The sequence below is a fragment of the Phocoena phocoena genome, chromosome 4 (genome assembly GCF_963924675.1).
Source record: "Phocoena phocoena chromosome 4, mPhoPho1.1, whole genome shotgun sequence".
NCBI lineage: Eukaryota > Metazoa > Chordata > Mammalia > Artiodactyla > Phocoenidae > Phocoena > Phocoena phocoena.
This window is the reverse complement of record NC_089222.1, coordinates 127,932,433-127,954,927: the sequence shown is the minus strand read 5'-3', so window position 1 is coordinate 127,954,927 and position 22,495 is coordinate 127,932,433. Positions and strand designations below refer to the sequence as shown.

At 39.6% G+C, this 22,495-nt stretch overlaps 1 protein-coding gene across 7 annotated transcripts in view; it reads left to right on the top strand.

Annotated features, from left to right (window-relative positions):
- The window catches only part of APP (amyloid beta precursor protein), a 275,416-nt gene that overhangs the window by 96,705 nt on the left and 156,216 nt on the right, over positions 1-22,495 (top strand). For all 7 annotated transcript variants that reach the window (XM_065876966.1, XM_065876968.1, XM_065876967.1 and 4 more), the window contains 2 exons: positions 15,708-15,820; positions 17,898-18,091. In XM_065876966.1, coding sequence (XP_065733038.1) covers positions 15,708-15,820; positions 17,898-18,091 — 307 coding nt within the window. The remainder of the gene's footprint in view (positions 1-15,707; positions 15,821-17,897; positions 18,092-22,495) is intronic.

Below are 22,495 nucleotides of genomic sequence, written 5' to 3'. Positions count from 1 at the left end.
GCCCTCAGGGCCCTCTGACATCTTCCAAAGGAAGGTTTTATCTCAAGGCTGGTACGATAATCAGGGTGCCACCTGAGAGCTCTCTCCCTCCCCAACCCCTCACGGCAGGCTCTGAAAGGAACATACCATGGCTGAGCAGGAGGGATTGGAGTTCAAGAGAGCCTCTCATAAATCAATGGAATGTAACTGTGAGAGATCAAAAACCAAGGTACCTTGCAAAGTAACAGAAATTCAAGGAAGATGCTATAAAGTTTAGGAAATATGCAGCAGATGTAGAGGAAACAAATTGCTGAGCTCCAGCTACAAGGAAGAGCTAAATATTTCATGGTCATGATGGCTTAGAATGTGTGATCTCCCTCTTGATTGGAACTGCTAAAGTTATTTTACCAATAAACAAGTTAAGAAAATGTATTATTGTAAAGCGTTTGGAATTATAAGTTGTAAAACAGCAAATAAACTGAATTGTATGTGAAAAAAAAAAGTTGCATGTTGGTTTTATTCCCTTATATTGCTTCCATATAAGATAGATTTTGACCCAGTGAGGAATTGCTTATTGTTCTTTGGGTACAGTTCCAGGAGTTGATGGTCAGTTGGTACTTGATTCTAATACGATTGCTAAAAGCAATGCTCTCCATGTGAGTGTCCAGCGAAGGAATGGAAATGTTGACTGAAAGGTCAACACTGAGAGTAGAGGAGGCTGTTGAATCCTTAGGCATGACTAAGAAGTGAGAAAGTACTAGCAGAGGGTCGAGGACAGAGTCTTACTTTATAATCAGAGTTAACTCAAAGCGGAGTCAATGAGAGGGAAAGGATGACTAGCTTAAGATAGAGAACAGGAGGGCAAGTGTTCCTAGAGAAGACAGAATTTAAGGAAGAAGGTGATATGGTAGAGAGCAGACAGCTGATTTGAGGGCTGAGAAGAGACTAATGCATTTGTTGCTGCTGACCTTGAAAGAAGACTTGCCCAAGATTGTTGGTGATGGGTTGGAAAGAGCAAGTCCGGGGCTTGAAAGTGACAGTCCACAACTCTGTTGAGAAGTTCATCTGTGAAAGCACCTCTTCCTGTTTTTGATTATAGCCTGCCTCACACATGGGTTTCTGAGTAAGGTATATGGACAAAACATGCTGTATATTTTTACCTCTCTGTATAATTTAAGGTTTTGGTAATAGCTGGTGGTTCTTTTGCCTCACCATGCATCAGCCTGATTGGTATTTTGTTGGCAATTATGTGGCTTTTTAAAAGCCCCCATACATAACCCCAATTAATTGCATCTTTAAAACCCATCAGGCTATGAATTTTTTTAATGTCAGAAAGCAAGAAAATGTTAGGAGAAAGCAGCCAGTGAGGATACTTGCATTTTCAAGAGATGAAAAAGAGAATTTAGCAGGATATCTCTATAATATCAGCTTTTTATCTCATCTCTCAAAATGTAGAAGACTGAAATAGGCTAAAAATGAGTAGGTGTAAAGGAAACCTTATTTAAATTTGAATTAATCGCATGTTCATGAGTACAAATTATAATACGAGAAGTGCAAAAGGAGAAATGAGGGCAAAAGGGCATTTTGCTGGTAAATAGGGTAAACAGTAGTAACAAATTGACTATCCCTTTCAGTGATTAAATATATGGTGTTGTGATGGCATATAGAACTGGGTATATAGTCTTCTCAGTGTATTCAATCTTACGTTTATTTCTGTTTAGACACGTATCCTTAGATTCAGTTTCCCTCCTAACCTCAACCTGTCCACGTTCAACTCATCACTCTTTGAAAGATATTCGTGATCTTTAAAATTTGAAGCTAAGCTAGTACCGACCACTAGCCACATGAGGCTATTGAGCACTTGGAATGTTCTAGTCCAAAGTGGTGTGTGCTACAAGTGGAATATACACATCAGATATCAGAGAGTCTGAGGGGTAAAAAAAAAGAATGTAGAATGTCTTAGTAATAATTTTTTACATTGATTGCATGTTGAAATGATAAAATCTGGGGTATACTGGGTTAAAGAAAGTATATTATAAAATTAATTTTACCCATTTCTTTTTACTTTTGTAATGTGGCTACTAGAAATTAAAAACCTCATATATGGCCCATATTACATTTCCATTGGACAGGACTGCTCAAAGCTCTTCTGGTGCAGGATTATGTCTCAGTTCTTTTGTATCCTTCATGGTACTGAGTACAGACGGGTATTCAGAATTACTCAGTGGTAATAGAGATGATCCTTTAAAGTTCAAGCAAATCATGTTGGGTTTTAATTTTTATTCTTGTTCCTCATCCTATTTGAACATCTTTGGCCGGGAGGCTTTGTTCGCCTCACCTTTTCACATACGGAAATCATTCCATCCCCTGAGTCACTGTGTAGTTAGTTTCCTCCCCTCTGCCTCAAATCTAGAACACTTTCTACCCTATTTTGTGATAACTTCTGGGATTAAAGAAACAAAAGACAAAACAGGAGAGACTTGGCTCTTAGGGATGTGTGAAAATGTGCTCAATTCTTAAGATGGTGCCAATGTCACCAATCTGTGGGACAGAACACAGGCTTATGGAAGGAGGGTGTAGAAGGTTTGATTATTTTTTTCAAAATAGGGACAGACCAAGCCAGTCACAAAAAGGCAAATACAGTATGATTCCACTCATATGAGGTACCTAGAATAGTCAAATTCATAAAGACAGAAAGTATTGTAGAATGGTGGTTGCCAGGGGATTGGGGGAGAGGGAAATGGGGACTTGTTTAATGGGTATAGAGTTTCAGTTTTGCAAGATGAAAAGAGTTCTGGAGATTGGTTTCACAACAGTGTGAATGTACTTAACACTGCTGAACTGTACCCTTAAAAATGGTTAAGATGGTAAATTCTATGTTATGTGTATTTTACCACTATTAAAAAGAAAAAGAAAAGCCATTCTAAAAAGTGTTTCCTAATGCAATAACCTGTAACTTAAAAAAAAAACCAAACACACACTTAATGAGTTATAATGGATTATCTTAAGGACACCCTTGCTACCTGAAGGAGCAGCTGAATCCAGTCACTTGGGAGCTTGTTAGAAAAGTAGAATCAGTCCCACCCTAGACTTTTCCAATCAGAAACTGCATTTTAACAAGATCCCCAGGTGATTCGGGTACACGTTAAAGCTTGAGAAACCCTGTTCCAAACATCATTTCTCAAAGTGTGGTCCATGAGCCACCTGAATCCGAATCCCTCTGAGGAGGTGTGTTTTCACACCCATCCCAGATCAGGTCCAGGTCTTGGGGCCAGAAGGGGATGGCTCTACTACTGTCTGGTCAAGCATCCCAAGGTGACTCTGAAGCACTTTAAAGTTTGAGAACCCCCGACCTGGAAAGATTTAACAACGATTATTTTCATAATTCCATCTTTTAACTGATGTTGGGATAATTACAAATATAAGCATTAAAAAGGCCCATTATTAATAAAAATCAAGAATATGAGTAATAAAGCAATAAAAAAGGGGCAACAGAAAAAACACATGTAACTTAACTAATCTTGGGTGGTTTGGTGAGGAAGGCATGATTCAGAATTTGTGGAATATTGTCATCTGCAGCAGCATGGATGGACCTAGAGATTATCATACTAAGTGAAGTAAATCAGACAGAGAAAGACAAATATCATATGATATCACTTATATGTGGAATCCAAAAAAAAGACACAAATGAACTTATTTCCAAAACAGAAAGAGACTCACAGACACAGAAAACAAACTTATGGGTACCAAAGGGGAAAGGAGGAGGGGAGGGATAAATTAGGAGGCTAGGATTAACATATACACATGACTTTGTATAACATAGATAACCAACAAGGACCTAGTGTATAGCTCAGGGAACTATACTCAATATTATGTAATAACCTATAAGGGAAAAGTCTGAAAAAGAATATATATATCTGAATTGCTGTGCTGTTCACCTGAGACTTATACACTATTGTAAATCAACTATACTTCAATAAAATTTAAAAACAAAACCAGAAAAAGAATTTGTGGAATACTGTAACACTTTGCTGAAATAGTGAGCGTTCCAATAGATTTAGGGCCCAAAGTTGAACCTGGTTCTGTTATTAACTAGACAGAAACCAGATCAGGCCTAAGTTTCCTAATCCATAAAGAGGAATTGAATTCTGTGATCAGTGACTTTTACATTTCTAAGACAAGGTTAAACTTGAAAAGCAAAGAATTTCCTTTATTATTGATATATGTGTGAATATTCTGAAATTTTTAAAAGAATTTAAATGCCACACATTACACAAATTATTGAAAAAGAGATTTGCTAAGAAAATCTAAAACTAAGCTTTGTCTAGTTATTTTAGATGACATAGACGAAAAACCCAAGTTAGTAAAGATCTTTTTTAACACAAGTTCTTTTCAGTTGACAGTAATTTCATGGACAGTTTTTGAAGGCCACAATGTTGATATAGATGTAAATAGGTATGTCCTTATTAAAATTTGTTGCGGAAGCTTCGAATATTTTTAAGTAGGCATTACTTTAAGTTTTAGATTGACAAAAAAATTGACAGGATAGCCCAGAGAGTTCCCATACACCACCTTGCCCAGTTTCCCCTAATATTAACATCTTACATTAATATGGTACATTAGTTACAGTTAATGAACCAATTTTGATACATTATTAATAAAGTCTGTCCTTTATTCATACCTTATTTATGTCCTTAGCTTTTACCTAAAGTCCTTTCTCTGTTCCAAGATCCCATCCAGAACACCGCATGACATTTACTTGCCAGGTCTTCTCAGCCCCTTCTTGGCCATGACAGTTTCTCATACCTTCCTTTTTGATGACCTTGGCAGTTTTGAGGAGTACTGGTCAGGTATTTTGTTAGATGTCCCTCTGTTGCAATTTTCTCATGCTTAGGCTGGGGTTATGGGTTTTTGGAAGAAAGACTACAGAGGTAAGTGCCCTTTTCATCATATCACATCAAGGGCATCTATTATCAACATGATATGTAACTGTTGTTGACTTTGATCGCATGGCTGGGGTAGTGGTTGTCAGGTTTCTCCACTATAAAGATGCTCTTTTCTCCCCATTGTGTATTGAACTCTTCAAAAGGAAATCACTAGGCATAGCCCACAATTAAGACCATTATGCCTCACCTCCTCAAGGGCATAGATGATTTGGAATTCTGCACAGGCAGAATTTGCCTCTTTCCACCCATTTATTTATTCAGTTATTTTGACTCATAAATAAATATTTTATATTTTGTGTTATAATCTAACACTACTTTATTAATTTTATATATATATATACACACATATATATTATTACTCAAATTGTTCCAGTTTTGGCCTTTGGAAGCTCATTCATTTAGCTCCTATGCTTTTTTTTTTTTTTTTTTTTTTTTTTTTGCGGTATGCGGGCCTCTCACCGTTGTGGCCTCTCCTGCTGCGGAGCAAAGGCTGCTGCGGACACCCAGGCTCAGAGGCCATGGCTCACAGGCCCAGCCGCTCCGCAGCACGTGGATCCTCCCGGACCGGGGCACGAACCCATGTCCCCTGCATCGGCAGGCGGACTCTCAACCACTGCGCCACCAGGGAAGCCCTCCTGTGCTTATTTGAAATACCTTCTTTTATTTTTTTCTCCACAAGTTGTTCCAACTCATCTTCTATATTTTATGTCCCAATCCTAGAATCCATTATTCCTCTAAGGAGCTGTGGTTCCTTTTATTGGAGAATAATATTAAAAACTGAGATCTGGGCGTCAGGTGTGCTCATTGCTACTGGAACATCTTTGCTTTTAAGTCCTCTCAACTGACAGAGTGAGGCGTTATATTTGTGTATAGTCCTCCTTGTATGAATATTTCTATAGCTAACCATTTGTATCTATATTAAGCTAAATATCAGTTCATCCTTATGTCTCCAACTCTAATCTGTTATTACACGGATACTTCTTCCTCCTCCCCTTGCTCATCTGTAAATTCTCACTCCAACAGTGGGAAACCTGGTCCCACCATCCACCTTCTATTTACACAATTGTTCAATTGTGCACTTGCTGAACAGTATCAGAGTTGTTAGCTCATACCTTTGTGAGGCTTTTAAAAAGCTGCAAAATTGCTAACAAACGTTTATTTTATTCTTGTCTTTTTAACATATGTCCTTTGCACTGTTTTCATCATCTTAAGACCAGTGTTATTCAGAGCCTGGGTAAAAGACTATTTCTATCTAGTACAAGCTGCCATTTGTGTATGTACGTGAGACTGGGCTCCATTCACTTGAAAAAATTAGAGAGAGGATTTAGGGGAAACTTTTAGTTTTCACTTCTTTTGCCTTTTTCTTATCTTGATTCATGTAATTTCTGCCATCTGGCAAACAGTTCTGATCTGAAGACTGCCATCTGTCAGTTCTCACTGCTATCTGGTGATAGTTACTGTGAAATGTTGGTGATAGCAACAGTCACGGTTTTTGTTGTTTTGTTTGTTTGTTTGTTTTTGCGGTACGCGGGCCTCTCACTGTTGTGGCCTCTCCCGTTGAGGAGCACAGGCTCCGGACACGCAGGCTCAGGGGCCATGGCTCACGGGCCTAGCCGCTACGCGGCATGTGGGATCTTCCTGGACCGGGGCACGAACCTGTGTCCCCTGCATCAGCAGGCAGACTCTCAACCACTGCGCCACCAGGGAAGCCCTGTTGTTTTTCTAATTGAAGTATAGTTGATTTACAATGTTAGTTTCAGGTGTACAGCACAATGATTCAGTTATACATATGTGTGTGTGTGTGTGTGTGTGTGTGTGTGTGTGTGTGTATATATATATATATATATATATATATATATATATATATATATACACATATATATGTATTCTTTTTCAGATCTTTTCCCTTATAGGGTATTACAAAATATTGAGTACAGTTCCCTGTGCTATACAGTAGGTCCTTGTTGGTTATCTATTTCATATATAGTAGTGTGTATATGTTAATACCAACCTCCTAATTTATCCCCCCTACCTTTCCCCTTTGGTAACCGTAAGTTTGTTTTCTATGTCTGTGGGTATATTTCTGTTTTGCAAATAAGTTCATTTGTATATATTTTTTTTAGATTCCACATATAAGTGATATCATATGGTGTTCGTCTTTCTCTGTCTGGCTTATTTCACTTAGTCTGATAATCTCTAGGTCCATCCATGTTGCTGCAAGTAGCATTACTTCCATCTTTTGTATGGTTGAGTAATATTCCATAATATATATATATATATATATATATATATATATATATATATACACACACACACACACACATACCACATCTTCTTTATCCATTCATTTGTTGATGGACATTTAGGTTGCTTCCATGTCTTGGCTATTGTAAATAGTGCTGCTATGAACTTTGGGGTGCATGTATCTTTTCAAATGGGTAATTCACCCTTGTCCCAAGTCCTCTTTGAGAACCCAGTAACTACCCATTCTCTGAAGCAAAGACCATAACAGTTCTATCACATGAAAAGTTTGTTGAAAAGTATTTTGGGTGCTTCTATAACTATTCTTTCCATCTCTTGAACACAAATACCTTCCAGAAAAATGTCCCAGCCTATTTGTTAACATGTGAAAGTTACAAAATATCAATATGTAATGAGCAAATTCAATAAAAATGTTAGCAGAGGAAGAGTCTGACATGGTAAAATTAAAAATCACCTGAGTGAATGCTTGTTTACAGTTCCCACTTTGATATGCATGGATGCAGTAGTGTAGGTTACTAAGTACATGAATCTGGAATGTTCTACTCGTCTGCACATGCCCTGGGAAAGATTAGGAGAGTCTTGCCCAATCGTTTTCTGCCGTCTTCAGTATAAAGCATCTTCTAGCTACTGGAATGGAGCCAGTTAGATTCTTGACACTTTTTCTCTTATGCCCCTCAGTTAATCCTTTAGATTCTGTCTTCACACTGTATCCAGACTCTCACCACTGCCCACCATCTCTACTGCCATCATCCTGGTCCAAGCCATTGTCATCTCCCAACTGGATCACTGCCACAGCTCACTACCTGGTCTTCCTCCTTCTAATCTTGCCCACTTGGGCAAGAATAAGTCGCTTAGAAAACCACGCCAGAGTCTTCCAGTGCCCCTCAGGGTGCTGGCCAGAGTGTGGGCAATGTTTAAGGCCCCGTGCAGTCTGCTCCCACTCAGTGACCTCCTGTCTGTCATTCATCTGTGACGACACTGGTCCCCTTGCTATTCTGTAAACCCACCAGGCAGGCTCCTGCCTCAGGGCCTTTGCACTTGTCCCTCCCTCTGAGATCTGGTTGGTTTGTTACCTCACTTCCTCAGGTCTTCACTCACATGTCCTATTTTTAGTGAGACTTTCCCTGAACACTGTTTAAAATTTTACCCCCTCCTCCACCAAAGCCTCTATCCCTTCATGTGCCTTATCTCCGTAATGTTCATTACCATCTGACATTCTCTTTTACTTTTTTGCTTTATCTTTCCCACCAGAATCCCATTTAGTTTCATCTCTTTAGTCGACTGCTGTATTCCCAGCACTAAGGAAAAATAGAAGGTATGCAGTGGAGAGTTAGTGAATGAAGGACAGTGAGCAACGGAGGGGATTCAGGGAACACCCCCACAGCCAGGGCGCGCGAGTCCTATGCGAAAGGCGAAAGCACTGATCACTCGGATTCCCTACTTCTCCTGTCCTAGGGATTCCACCCCACCCTAATGACCACTGTTTTTTCCTCTCACATTATAAGCAATACTCAAATGTAATACCATTTATCTATAGAACTATAACTTGGTGGAGATGGTGTAATGAAAATAAAACCCCATTGCCTTCAGTAGCTGTTACTGTTCTAAGTAACTATAATTAGTATTAATATGAGAAGCCTTAGTGGTCGATGACATACTGGGGAAAAGGTATTAGTAATAATACTAATAAAATAATTTATTGAGCACCTTTGTTGTGGGCACTGAGTTGAGTGCTTTATGAATATTAACTCATACTCCCAACTCCACCATTTACCACATGTGTGAGCTGGGATGATTATATAAATCTTAGTCTTACCTTCTTCTCTTATAAAGTGAGATCATTATAGCTGCTTTGGTGTGTGGTTCTGAGTGTGATGTGAGATGATGTCCAGGAAGCATTTAGGCCAGTGCTGGGCACAGGGTCCAGAATTACTGGAACTATTGAATCTTACCTTCGAGAGCCAGGTCTGGGCCACATCTCATCTCTCATAGAAGAGTATAGCACAAGGAAGGAAACTGAGGCTTTGCCATTTTTCAGGAATTCCACTGCTAGAATGTTCTCCCGCCCCCTTTCCCTTAACTCTTGAGAGACAAGGAGGAGAGGTTACACCTTGGGCCAAAATACAAAGACTTCAGATGTTTCTAGCCAACACCATTTTAGTCTTTGTGAATTCATAGAAACACAGTTTATTCATCTGAGCTTTCTGTGTCTTGAAGAACATAAGTGTGGTTCTGGAATCTTTTTTAATCAATCTGTTCAATCCCACTCTGACTCTCAAAAACTTAGCAGCCTCAGTTTTGAGAAATTCTGTTCTTTCCTCTGATATCCTTTCCCCCCTTTTCTCCCTCCCTGTGCCATGGATTCACAGTCTCTTTGGTTTTAGCTGTAATACTTTTGCTCTATTCTATTTTCTTCCTGGAATCATCTGTCTCTTGAAAAGGAACATGAAGAAATTGAAAAATACATTCCTATCTTCAAATTTCATAGTACTTGCCTGTTTAATATTCATTTCCAGTTCTTCTTTTCGAACAGAATTCCAGATTTTTTTAATTCATGATGACAGTGTGCTCAGCCAAAAATACTTTCTGCAGATTCCCTGGCAGCTTAGTGTGCCAGATAACATAGCTATGGTATATAGGATGTGGATACTGGGGAGGATGTTCCTCCCATATAAGACAGCAAATCTTTAATAGGGAAAAAATACATACCAAAAATCCTTCATCCCTTGGCCTTTTCTTCCTGTTCCTGTCTGAAACTTGGATATGAAGTCTTAAGATTCTGTGACCATAAGACATCATGACAAATGCCAACATGCTAAGGACAGCAGTGCAGAAAGATAGGAATAACCTAGTCCCTGAGGGCAGCATTGAACATCTGCAGTAGCTTCAGCCTCAATACCAGACTTCTTATTGCAGAGAAATCATCCCATCGTGTTTTTTTTTTTTTCTTTTTTCAATACGCGGGCCTCTCACTGTTGTGGCCTCTCCCATTGCGGAGCACAGACTCCAGACGTGCAGGCTCAGTGGCCATGGCTCATGGGCCCAGCCGCTCCGCGGCATGTGGGATCTTCCCAGACCGGGGCACGAACCCGTGTCCCCTGCATCGGCAGGTGGACTCTCAACCACTGCGCCACCAGGGAAGCCCTCCCATCGTGTTTTTAAGCCACTGTTTGTCATGCATTCTCTTCTGTGTTTATCCTGTGCTCTATTCTGTGCAGTAGAATGCATTTTCAGCTGTTTCACATGACTTGCTAGCTAATTTAAATCCAGTTTTATTGTCAAACTGCCACATTGTAGATCACAACACTGAAGTATTTTGTAGTCCAAACGTGAATCTACTTTTATAAAAGCCAAAGGGAATTAGCCAAATAACCCATTTCGAGCAGACTTTAAATGGCAGCAAGTTGAGTTACCACACTTGGATGGAGAGTCCAGAGATTCAGATTTTCAGGTCAGTTCCACCGCCAGCTGGCTCTGTGGGCAGGCCACTTGACCTGGATTATTTCCCTCCCATCTGCAAAATGAGGTAATTTAAGTAAGCCAATCCTCTCAAAGACCACCAAAGAGCCAGTGGATTGATGCTTGCAGAGTCTCAGCTGAATTTGGCATTATTGTTTACCTTGCCAAGACTTTTTAGCTAAGAAGCCAAGCACAGATTTTGTTCCTTAGCTGTGAAAATTCCCTTTCAATTGCAGTGTGTGTAATATAAATTGTGAATTTTTAAAACAAGAAACCAGGTTGTATGATTATCAGTAAATATGCACAGTGTATACTGAATTGAACCACTAGGATTAAATGGTGCCAAATTCCTAAAGTTCAGCATTAGCCGAAACATTATGATACTTAATTATCTCATTATGATACTTAATTTATTTTGGTCTCTTTCACTTGAATTCTGTTAATTTTTTTTTTCTACCTGAGGATCAAACCAAATAAACAGAAGGTTTGTTTTAAAAATTAAAGTGTGCATGGTTCTATATGGAAACTCCAGGTATATATACTATCAGATTTTTTTTTAATTAAACAACTATTTTTTAGAGCAATTTTAGGTTCACAGCAAAATTGAGTGGAAAGTACAGAGAGTTCCCACATAATCCTCTGTCATATCATAGGTTTTTAAGAATAATGCTTTTAGAATTAAAAAGAGAGGAAACATAAACCATGTTAAACTAAACCCGTTTCTGAAAAAGGACTCGTTATATTTTTACTACTTCTCTTTAATTCCTTATTAAAAAAAATTTTAACAGATTTTTGTGGTTTAATTACTTTAAAATTTCTGATGTGTAACATTCTAGTATGTTTCATCAGTTTTGAAAGTAATATAAGCAAGGTTGTAAAATGCAGTCTTTGCTGAATTTTATTTTGATGTTAGAGTACAATGAGTTTTCTATTTTGCCATTAGTCCCGAGGGCCTATTAAATAACCAGTATTAGTCCTTTAAAAAAACAATCTCATTTGAGGGACATACATTTCTTGGATTATGTGCAATATTAGAAACCTAAGAGCATCTTTACACTACGAAATGAAGTGTCATTTTCCAAATTAAAAAAAAAATCAAATATCCTTTTATAAATTAATGCTGTACGTGTCCTTTTGATGAACATTAGATTGTACCAGGGTAAATATCTTTCAGTGACTTTGACTTTGCATTAAAATCTACTCCTCAGCAGATTGGCCTAAGGTCAAGTAAAACAAGACACTTTGTTGTCTGGCAGCTATTACCCAGTTTATGCCACAAGAACTATTTCAGGACAAAGTTGGGAGTATCTGATATCTTCTCCTGATTGTCTCATAAACTGATTTAATAGCTTTGGGCCAGACATTGAATCTTTCCCCATAACTACTTGTAAAATAGAAAAACATTGCTTAGTATTTCAGACATTTGTAGATATGGCAGTATGGCTTGACAGACCAGAGCTAATAAATCAGGCAAGCATCTTCAGGCCACTGGTCACTTCTGGCTTCCTGTGGCCTTGAAAATTGGGATGCCTCAGATATAAAGTATTCTTGCTATGGTTGATTGCCTGCCCTGAGAAACCATGAAGAGTCCACTTGGAGAAAGGTAGATTGGTTTTGGATGAGGATTTTTTTTTCCATTCTCCCAACTCATCTGGTTTTAGTTTGGTTTTTTTTGTTTGTTTGTTTTATTTGTTGTTTTGTTTTACAGTATTCTATGTAAAAGCAAAAGAATGTGACATCACTTGCATTATGTCATTTCTTTCCTTAGAGTTTATAGTTTAATGTTTATCTTTGGGGCTAGGTTATAATCTCCTGAAGGTAGGCGGCCTTAGACATGTTTCTGGGAAATGAGATTTATATTATAAGAGATCCATCACACAGCTGTTGTGGAGCTGAGATGCAGTGATGCATATGGAGAACTAGCCACTCCATGGACTCAAGCGTTCCTTTCTCACCAAGTACCAACTGCACACAGCCCTTGGGAGCAACGTGTCTCATTAATTCTTGCATTCTCTGTGACTCACAATACGATGCTGTGGGCACCACCGATTGTTTCAAAGATTTGAGGAATGACAAGATGACGCTGTTTATCCCCTGTGATTTGCTTAGATTTTATCTAAATATTATTTATTAAACTAAACACGTAAATATCATGAGACGTGCATGTTTCAGCTAGAAACAGACTAAAATTTAAGCACCTTTATAGAAAGAGGGTTTTTTTTGTTTTGTTTTTCTTGGGGTTTTTTTTGCTGTACGCGGGCCTCTCACTGTTGTGGCCTCTCCCGTTGCGGAGCACAGGCTCCGGACACGCAGGCCCAGTGGCCATGGCCCACGGGCCCAGCCGCTCCGCGGCATGTGGGATCTTCCCGGACCGGGGCACGAACCCGTGTTCCCTGCATCGGCAGGCGGACTCTCAACCACTGCGCCACCAGTGAAGCCCAGAAAGAGAGTTTTAAAGAACACTTTTAGGGAATTCCCCAGTGATCCAGTGGTTAGGGCTCTGCACTTTCACTGCCAAGGGCCCGGGTTCAATCACTGGTCGGGACTAAGATCCCACAAGCCCCTTTTTTATAATGGGAGTGAAAAGTTTTTTTCTTCCCCTTCTTAGGACATTTATCTCTTTATGTAGCATTTCAGAAAATTTCATGCAACAGACTATAAAAGTAAAAAAATTGTTCTTGTCTTTCTGATCTGTGGACAACTTGTATTCCTTGCTCATTTGTAGTCGTTGCTTTAAATCTCTTCCCGCATGTCTTGCTTGAAGGATTGCAGTACCTTACTCAGTGGTCTCCCTGCTTTCATGGTCTCTAAACGCTAGTCCATCCTTCACTTGATTAAAGAGTTTACCTGAAAATCAAACTTGAGCACATCATTCTTGTTTAAAATATCCTTTGGCCTATGTTGCATCCAAAATGGCATCTAAAAGCTTAGACTCTAAAACTGGAGTCCACCATATTTCTCCAGCTTATTTATTTCTGGACATTTTTTCCCACTTACCATGTGTTCCAGCCAGAGTGAACTTCTGTGTCTTCTAAAGATATGCTTTGTCCCTTATTCTTTCTTTGCACAGAAGGTTTTCTTTTGCCATCCTTCCAACCATCCATCCATCCAATATGGTCATGTTTGCCAACACTGGACCATGGATTGGGAATAGGACGTTAAACAAGATAGATACTGTCCTTACATCTTGCACCTTCCCATTCATTTCCTACATGTCACACTCCTGCTCATCCATTTAGACTCATCTCTAATGTTATTTCTATTTTGAGGTCTTTCCCAGCACACTCAAGCAGCTATGTTCACTATGTTGGCCCATCACTTTATCTCTATTACAGCGTTTAATTTCTTCATTCATCAAGACTTTTATTGCCTACTGTGTTCAGAATCTATGCTGAAAGCTGGGGATCTGTAGTGAACAAAGCAAATAAAAATTAAGCTCACAGCGCTTCCCTGGTGGTGCAGTGGTTGAGAGTCCGCCTGCCGATGCAGGGCACACGGGTTCGTGCCCCGGTCCGGGAAGATCCCACATGCCGCAGAGCGGCTGGGCCCGTGAGCCATGGCTGCTGAGCCTGCGCGTCTGGAGCCTGTGCTCCGCAACGGGAGAGGCCACAACAGTGAGAGGCCCGCGTACTGCAAAAACAACAAAAAAAATTAAGCCCACAGCTTATACATTATGTTGTAATTATCCAACTTTCACCCTTATGAGAATGTGAATTCTTATAGGACTTTATGTATCAATAATATCTTTTGTTTGTTTGTTTGTTTTTTGTTTTTGGTGGGGGGGTATGCGGGCCTCTCACTGTTGTGGCCTCTCCCGTTGCGGAGCACAGGCTCCGGACGCGCAGGCTCAGCGGCCATGGCTCACGGGCCCAGCCGAGCCGCGGCATGTGGGATCCTCCCGGACCGGGGCACGAACCCGTGTCCCCTGCATCGGCAGGCGGACTCAACCACTGCGCCACCAGGGAAGCCCTGTATCAATAATATCTTTATATCTGAAGTACCAGCAATGCTAAAAATAGTTTGCATGTTATACAATTTTAAAAATATATATAGCAAAAGTCTAAGGAGTTTTCATAATTTAATTGAATTAAACTCTCTATGTGTATATATGTGTATTGTATATAAACATATAATACACATATGTGTATTTGCTTCAGATATATATATATATATATATATATATATATATAATTTATTTATTTATTTATTTTTTGCGGTGTGCGGACCTCTCACTGTTGTGGCCTCTCCCGTTGCGGAGCACAGGCTTCGGATGCACAGGCTCAGTGTCCATGGCTCACGGGCCCAGCTGCTCCGCGGCATGTGGGATCCTCCTGGACCAGGACACAAACCTGCATCCCCTGCATCGGCAGGCGGACCCTCGACCACTGCGCCACCAGGGAAGCCCTAGATATTTTTTTAAGAAGTAAAATTTTATGGATCTAGTTGAATTTCTCTGTTTTCCTCTGTGATTCCATACACTTGAAAAGTAACCATTACTTTAATTAAATTTCTTGATGATCAAAAATAAAATAAAATAAAAACACTAAGCATATATTAAAAATAATAATAATACACATATGTATATATATATATAGATTTTGTTTGTTTAGGAAGTAGAAAAATGCTAAATTTTCTATTAGCTTACAAAGAGATTAAAATGTCCAAGAAAGAGGAGTGGACAATCATTTATTTTGATTCTTCCCAGTGATTGCCTAGGCAGTGTCAATCTGTCATTTTTTAATCCTTGTTGCAATTGAATGACAATTTTTTGTATGATTAATTTGCAGTCAGAGATTCATACTAGTTAAGTTAAAGTTTCACTTAAGACATGTAGGAAGTATTTTAACCATCAAGGTAATGTGACAAGGAACTTGGCTGTTTAAGGAAGCAGGACTCAACATTCTAAACGTACTAGTCTTTCCTGGATTGATTACTTCACCATTCTAAAAGCCGTATAACCTCTCTGAAGTTCTTTCAGCCCATCTTTCCTTGTTACTGTCACTGGGATAAGACCCTTGGGATGCAGACGGGATGACATGAAGCTGTTTTCCTTTCTTGCAGTTGGTGAGTTTGTAAGCGATGCCCTCCTCGTTCCCGACAAGTGCAAATTCTTACACCAGGAGAGGATGGATGTTTGTGAAACCCACCTTCACTGGCACACCGTTGCCAAAGAGGTACCAACCCATTCATTCTTTCTACTTTTAAAGTGAAGACTTCCTAGGAACTATGCACAGTGACATTTTAGAGGGTATTTGGAGGCAACAGCTGTGTTGATAAATATGTTTTTTAAATTATTATTGTTAAAAATAAAAGACTTCATGAATATTTTAAGAGGATATCTTGAGGCAACAGATGTGTTGATAAATAAGTTATTATTATTTAAAAAACCATCCATGAGTATTTTATATTTAGTTAGATTTGTTATGTCTATGCCATGTTTTATAATTTAGAAACTACAATTTTATACTCCCTATAAACCTTAAAACATACCTTTAAAATTTCTTTTTAATTTATCTCTTGTTTTCTTTTGTCATATACCAAGTTTTCAGGATTTAACCTTTTTCTCTATTATCTGTTTGGGAATACAGTGGTAGAACAATAGCTTGTCCTGTACCAACCTGAAAGCTACAGTTAGAAAGCTCAGTTTCTAAGTTGTGCCACCCAATTTTGTGTTCACCATGCCATGCTACCACCTTCATTAATCCATAGTAGATGAGTCTATGGCACCAATTCTAAGCTTTGCTAACCCCTGCTTTTGGCAAAGCTGATAAGAGACATAAAAAAATTAGCATAAAATGTCACCTTTTTTGAGGGGGGGCCGTGCCACGTGGCTGGTGGGATTTTAGTTCCCCCACCAGGAATCAAACCCGGGCCCTCAGCAGTGGAAGCGCAGAGTCCTAACCACTGGACCGCCAGGGAATTCCCCAAATGTCACTTTTTGATATTACTACCTTCAAAACTGCTTTGTCCCTTTGATATATTATGAGGTTTTTCTAGTAAATTTGTATAGTATTTTTGTAATGCGATCAGTCTTCTAGAATTAGCCTACTTCATCTAGCTCAGTGGTTCTCAAATGGGGTCAGTTTTACTCCACATCCCTTCCCAGAAACATGAGCCAATGTCTGGAGACATTATTGCCTTAAGGGGTGGTACTACTGGCATTGGTGGCCAGAGACCAGAGCTTCTGCTAAACATTCTTCAGTGAACAGGACAGCTTTTCCTCTCCCCTTGCCCTGAAGAATGATCTGGTCCAAAATGTCAATGACACTGAAGTTGAAAAACCCTGATCTACCTTCATTTAAACATTGCATCATAGCCTTAACACTATTAGGCAGAAAACACCACTTAAGATTCAGCATTAATTTTGCCTTTTTAAAAATAATATGTTTTAATTTGCTGGCAAGTGACCTTGTCTTTACATAAAAATGTTTAAGAGCAGATATTAAGAAAACAAACTAAGTAATTTAAAGCCCAGTACCCATCTGATAACGTCATTTTTCATTTCTTCTTGAGTTTAAAAACTTTTTTTTGTTGTTGCTAAGAAACAAAATGACTCTAATTCCTATGAGGTCAAAATACACTTGTAAAATTTCATTGTTTACCTATGTGTGTTGAATTATCATCTGTCACCGCTGGATGCTTTCAAAGCTTTATGTTAATTTAAATGTGTGGGAATTTAGCAAATCCCAGGAAAGCAAAAGGATATTGAAGGAGAAATCTCTACTGACTTTAAGTTCTGATTCATAGCAGAGGATAATTTCTTCTCTTCCCAGGATTGTTATTTTGGAAGTGATCCAAGAAAGTTAGACTTTCTAGAATGGGATAGGTCTGAGTGAGAGAGGCTTCCATACATAAGGGAGGTAGAAGTGGGTTGGGGGGATATACATGAAACTATCACTACTTCCTGATATGCTAATGAAGCCAGAAAGCACTGATTCTCTGATAACTATTCACAATGCAGCTTCTTCTACACCTTAGCTCCCAATTAGTTTCTATTCCTATTTTTAAATTAATTTCTATAGTATAACAACATATCCTTATTAAATAAGTAACAAAGTTAAAAATTAAGGGTACCAAAAAAGCCTGTGCTAAAGAAACTCTGTTGTAAATCCCCTCGAAAAGCAAATGATTCTTTCCATTGTGAAATTGGTTCTTGATACACTGGGCCTGTGTGATGTTATGATTGAGATTTTCCTACAGTGAAGCACATCTATTCCAGTACTCTCACCGTTTTCTCCTTACCTTTTGTAGACCTGTAGTGAGAAGAGTACCAACTTGCATGACTATGGCATGCTGCTGCCCTGTGGAATTGACAAGTTCAGAGGGGTGGAGTTTGTTTGTTGCCCACTGGCCGACAAAAGTGACAATATTGACTCAGCAGATGCAGAGGAGGATGACTCGGATGTCTGGTGGGGTGGAGCAGATACAGACTATGCAGATGGGAGGTAAGGTGGCCTTTATGTTTGGTCTTTTGTAGGTGCCAGAACATCTAGCACATAGTTTTATTTCTTCTATAAATCTATCTATCTTTCTGTTTCTCATTTAAATAATCTCTTCCCACTCCTATCAGATTTTGTTTTTATGGAAAAAAAATCTAACCATGAGGTTCTGTTCTGGTTATGGCCTACCATTTAATTTTAGTATAATTGATCAGCCATCACTGAGTTAATTTTAACTATTTTATTTTACTCTCAAGAGTTGGGATCAAAATTCCACTGATATTATAATAGGTCACTGGTAATACTACAGAGAATTGAGATCTGGGTGAACGACATGGCATTTTGTTTTGGTCTGTAATTTAGAAATTTGCAGGGGGGATTTAGGAATCATTTCATCACTCATTAGCTAAAACTGAATTTTTGTTAAGAAAGGTTTGGTTTTGTTTCTGTTATTGTGGGTTTTTGTTTTTTGTTTTTGTGGGGTTTTTGTGTTTTGTCATCTTTTCCTATATAAATGAACTCAGAGACAAACTTAAACATTTGCTAAAGTTCTTTAACTGGGAGGGACCTTCAAGATGGCAGAGGAGTAAGACGTGGAGATCACCTTCCGTCCCACAAATACATCAGAAATACATCTACCTGTGAAACAACTCCTAGAGAACACCTACTGAATGCTGGCAGAAGACCTCAGACCTCCCAAAAGGCAAGAAACTCCCCACATACCTGGGTAGGGCAAAAGAAAAAAGAAAAAACAGAGAAAAAAGAATAGGGACAGGACCTGCAGCTCGGGGAGGGAGCTGTGAAGGAGGAAACGTTTCCACACAGTAGGAAGCCCCTTCACTGGCAGAGACGGGAAGTGGGTGGGGGGGAAGCTTCGGAGCCACGGAGGAGACACAAAAACAGGGGTGCAGGGGCAAAGCAGAGAGATTCCTGCACAGAAGATTGGTGCCAACCAACACTCACCAGCCAGAAATGCTTGTCTGCCCAGGCGCCTGGGCAGGTGGGAGCTGGGAGCTGAGGCTCGAGCTTCGGAGGTCAGATCCCAGGGAGAGGACTGGGGTTGGCTGCGTGAACACAGCCTGAAGAGGGATAGTGCGCCACAGCTAGCTGGGAGGGAGCCCAGGAAAAAGTCTGGAAATGCGTAAGAGGCAAGAGACCATTGTTTTGGGGTGCACGAGGAGAGGGGACTCAGAGCACCGCCTAAACAAGCTCCACAGACGGGTGCGAGCCGCGGCTGTCAGCGTGGACCCCAGAGATGGGCATGAGATGCTAAGGCTGCTGCTACAGCCACCAAGAAGCCTGTGTGCAAGCACAGGTCACTCTCCACACCTCCCTTCCCGGGAGCCCGTGCAGCCCGCCACTGCCAGAGTCCCATGATCCAGGGACAACTTCCCCGGGAGAACACACGGCGTGCCTCGGGCTGGTGCAACATCATGCCAGCCTCTACCACTGCAGGCTCACCCTGCATTCTGTACCCCTCCCTCCCCCCGGCCTGAGTGAGCCAGACCCACTAATCAGCTGCTCCTGTAACCCCACCCTGTCTGGGTGGAGAACAGACGCCCTTAGGTGACCTACACTCAGAGGCAGGGCCAAATCCACAGCTGAACCCCAGGAGCTGTGTAAACAAAGAAGAGAAAGGGAAATCTCTCCTAGCAGCCTCAGGAGCAGCGGATTAAATCTCCACAATCAACTTGATATACCCTGCATCTATGGAATACCTGAATAGACAACGAATCATCGCAAAACTGAGGCAGTGGACTTTGGGAGCAACTATAAACGGGATTTACTTTCTGCATCTAATTTGTTTCTGGTTTTATGTTTATCTTAGTTTAGTATTTAGAGCTTATTATCATCGGTAGATTTGTCTATTGATTTGGTTGCCCTCTTCCTTTTTATTTTATATATATATATTTTTCTTTTTCTCTTTTTGCAAGCGTGTATGTGTATGCTTTTCTTATGATTTTGTCTGTACAGCTTTGCTTTTACCATTTGTCCTAGGATTCTGTCTGTTCGTTTTCTTTTCTTTTTTTTTTTTTAAGTATAGTTTTTAGCCCTTGTTATCATTGGTGGATTTGTTTCTTAGTTTGGTTGCTCTCTTCTTTCTTACCTGTTTTTTAATGTTTAATAATTATTTTTAAGAACTTTATTTACTTTATTTTACTTTTTTCTTTCTTTCTTTATTCTTTTTTCTCCCTTTTCTTCTGAGCCGTGTGACTGACAGGGTCTTGGTGCTCTGGCTGGGTGTCAGGCCTGAGCCTCTAAGGTGGGAGAGGCAAGGTCCACCAGAGACCTACCAGCTGCACATAACTGGCTACACATAATATCAAACAGTGAAACCTCTCTCAGAGATATCCATCTCAATGCTAACACCCAGCTCCACTCAATGACCAGCAAGCTACAGTGCTCAACATCATATGGCAAACAACTAGCAAGACAGAACACAACCTCACCCAGAGAGAGGCTGCATAAAATCATAATAAGGTCACAGACACCCCAAAACATACCACCGGAAGCCATTCTGCCTGCCAGAAAGACACTATCCAGCCTCATCCACCAGAACACAGGCACCAGTCCCCTCCACCAGAAAAACAACACAACCCAATGAATCAGACTTACACACTGAGGACAGACACCAAAAACAATGTGAACTACGAAGCCTGCAAAAAGGAGACCCCGAACACAGTAAGTTAAGCGAAATGAGAAGACTGAGAAATACACAGCAGATGAAGGAGCAAGGTAAAAACCTATAAGACCAAAAAATGAAGAGGAAATAGGCAGCCTACCTGAAAAAGAATTCAGAGTAATGGTAGTAAATATGATCCAAAATCTTGGAAATAGAAAGGAGAAAATACAAGAAACATTTAACAAGGACCTAGAAGAACTAAAGAGTAAACAAACAATCATGAACAACACAATAAATGAAATGAAAAATTCTCTAGAAGCAATCAGTAGCAGGATAACTGAGACAGAAAACAGATAGGTGACCTGGAGATAAAACAGTGGAAATAACTACTGCAGAGCAGAATAAAGAAAAAAGAATGAAAAGAGTTGAGGACACTCTCAGAGACCTCTGGGACAACATTAAATGCACCAACATTCAAATTATAGGTGTCCCAGAAGAAGAAGAGAAAAAGAAAGGGACTGAGAAAATACTTGAAGAGATTATAGTAGAAAACTTCAGGAAGTGCAAAGAGTACCACACAGGATAAATCCCAGGAGAAACACACCAAGACACATATTAATCAAACTATCAAAAATTAAATACAAAGAAAAAATATTAAAAGCAGCAAGGGAAAGGCAACAAATAACATACAAGAGAATCCCCATAAGGTTAGCAGCGGATCTTTCAGCAGAAGCTCTGCAAGCTAGAAGGGAGTGGCAGGACATATTTAAAGTAATGAAAGGGAAAAACCTACAACCAAGATTCCTCTATCCAGCAAGGATCTCATTCAGATTCGACGGAGAAATTAAAACTTTTACAGAGAAGCAAAAGCTAAGAGAATTCAGCACCACCAAACCTGCTTTACAACGAATGCTAAAGGAACTTCTCTAGGCAGGAAAGACAAGAGAAGGAAAAGCCCTATAATAATAAACCCCAAACAATTAAAAACTGGTAATAGGAACATACATAGCGTTAATTACCTTAAATGTAAATGGATTAAATGCTCCAACTAAAAGACATAGACTGGCTGAGTGGATACAAAAACAAGACCCATATATATACTGTCTAGAAGAGACCCACTTCAGATGTAGGGACACATACAGACTGAAAGTGAGGGGATGGAAAAAGATATTCCATGCAAATGGAAATCAAAAGAAAGCTGGAGTAGCAATTCCCATATTAGACAAAATAGACTTTAAAATAAAGACTATTACAATAGAGAAAGAAGGACACTATATAATAATCAAGGGATCAATCCAAGAAGAAGAAATAACAATTGTAAATATTTATGCACCCAACATAGGAGCACCTCAATACATATGGCAAATGCTAACAGCCATAAAAGGGGAAATCAACAGTAACAATCATAGTAGGGAACTTTAACACCCCACTTTCACCAATGGACATATCATCCAAAATGTAAATAAATAAGGAAACACAGCTTTAAATGATACATTAAACAAGATGGACTTAATTGATATTTATTGGACATTCCATCCAAAAACAACAGAATACACATTCTTCTCAAGGGCTCACGTAACATTCTCCAGGTTAGATCATATCTTGGGTCACAAATCAAGCCTTGGTAAATTTAAGAAATTGAAATCACATCAAGTATCTTTTCCAACCACAGTGCTGTGAGACTAGATGTCAATTACAGGAAAAAATCTGTAAAAACTACAAACACATGGAGGCTAAACAATACACTGCTAAATAACCAAGAGATCACTGAAGAAATCAAAGAGGAT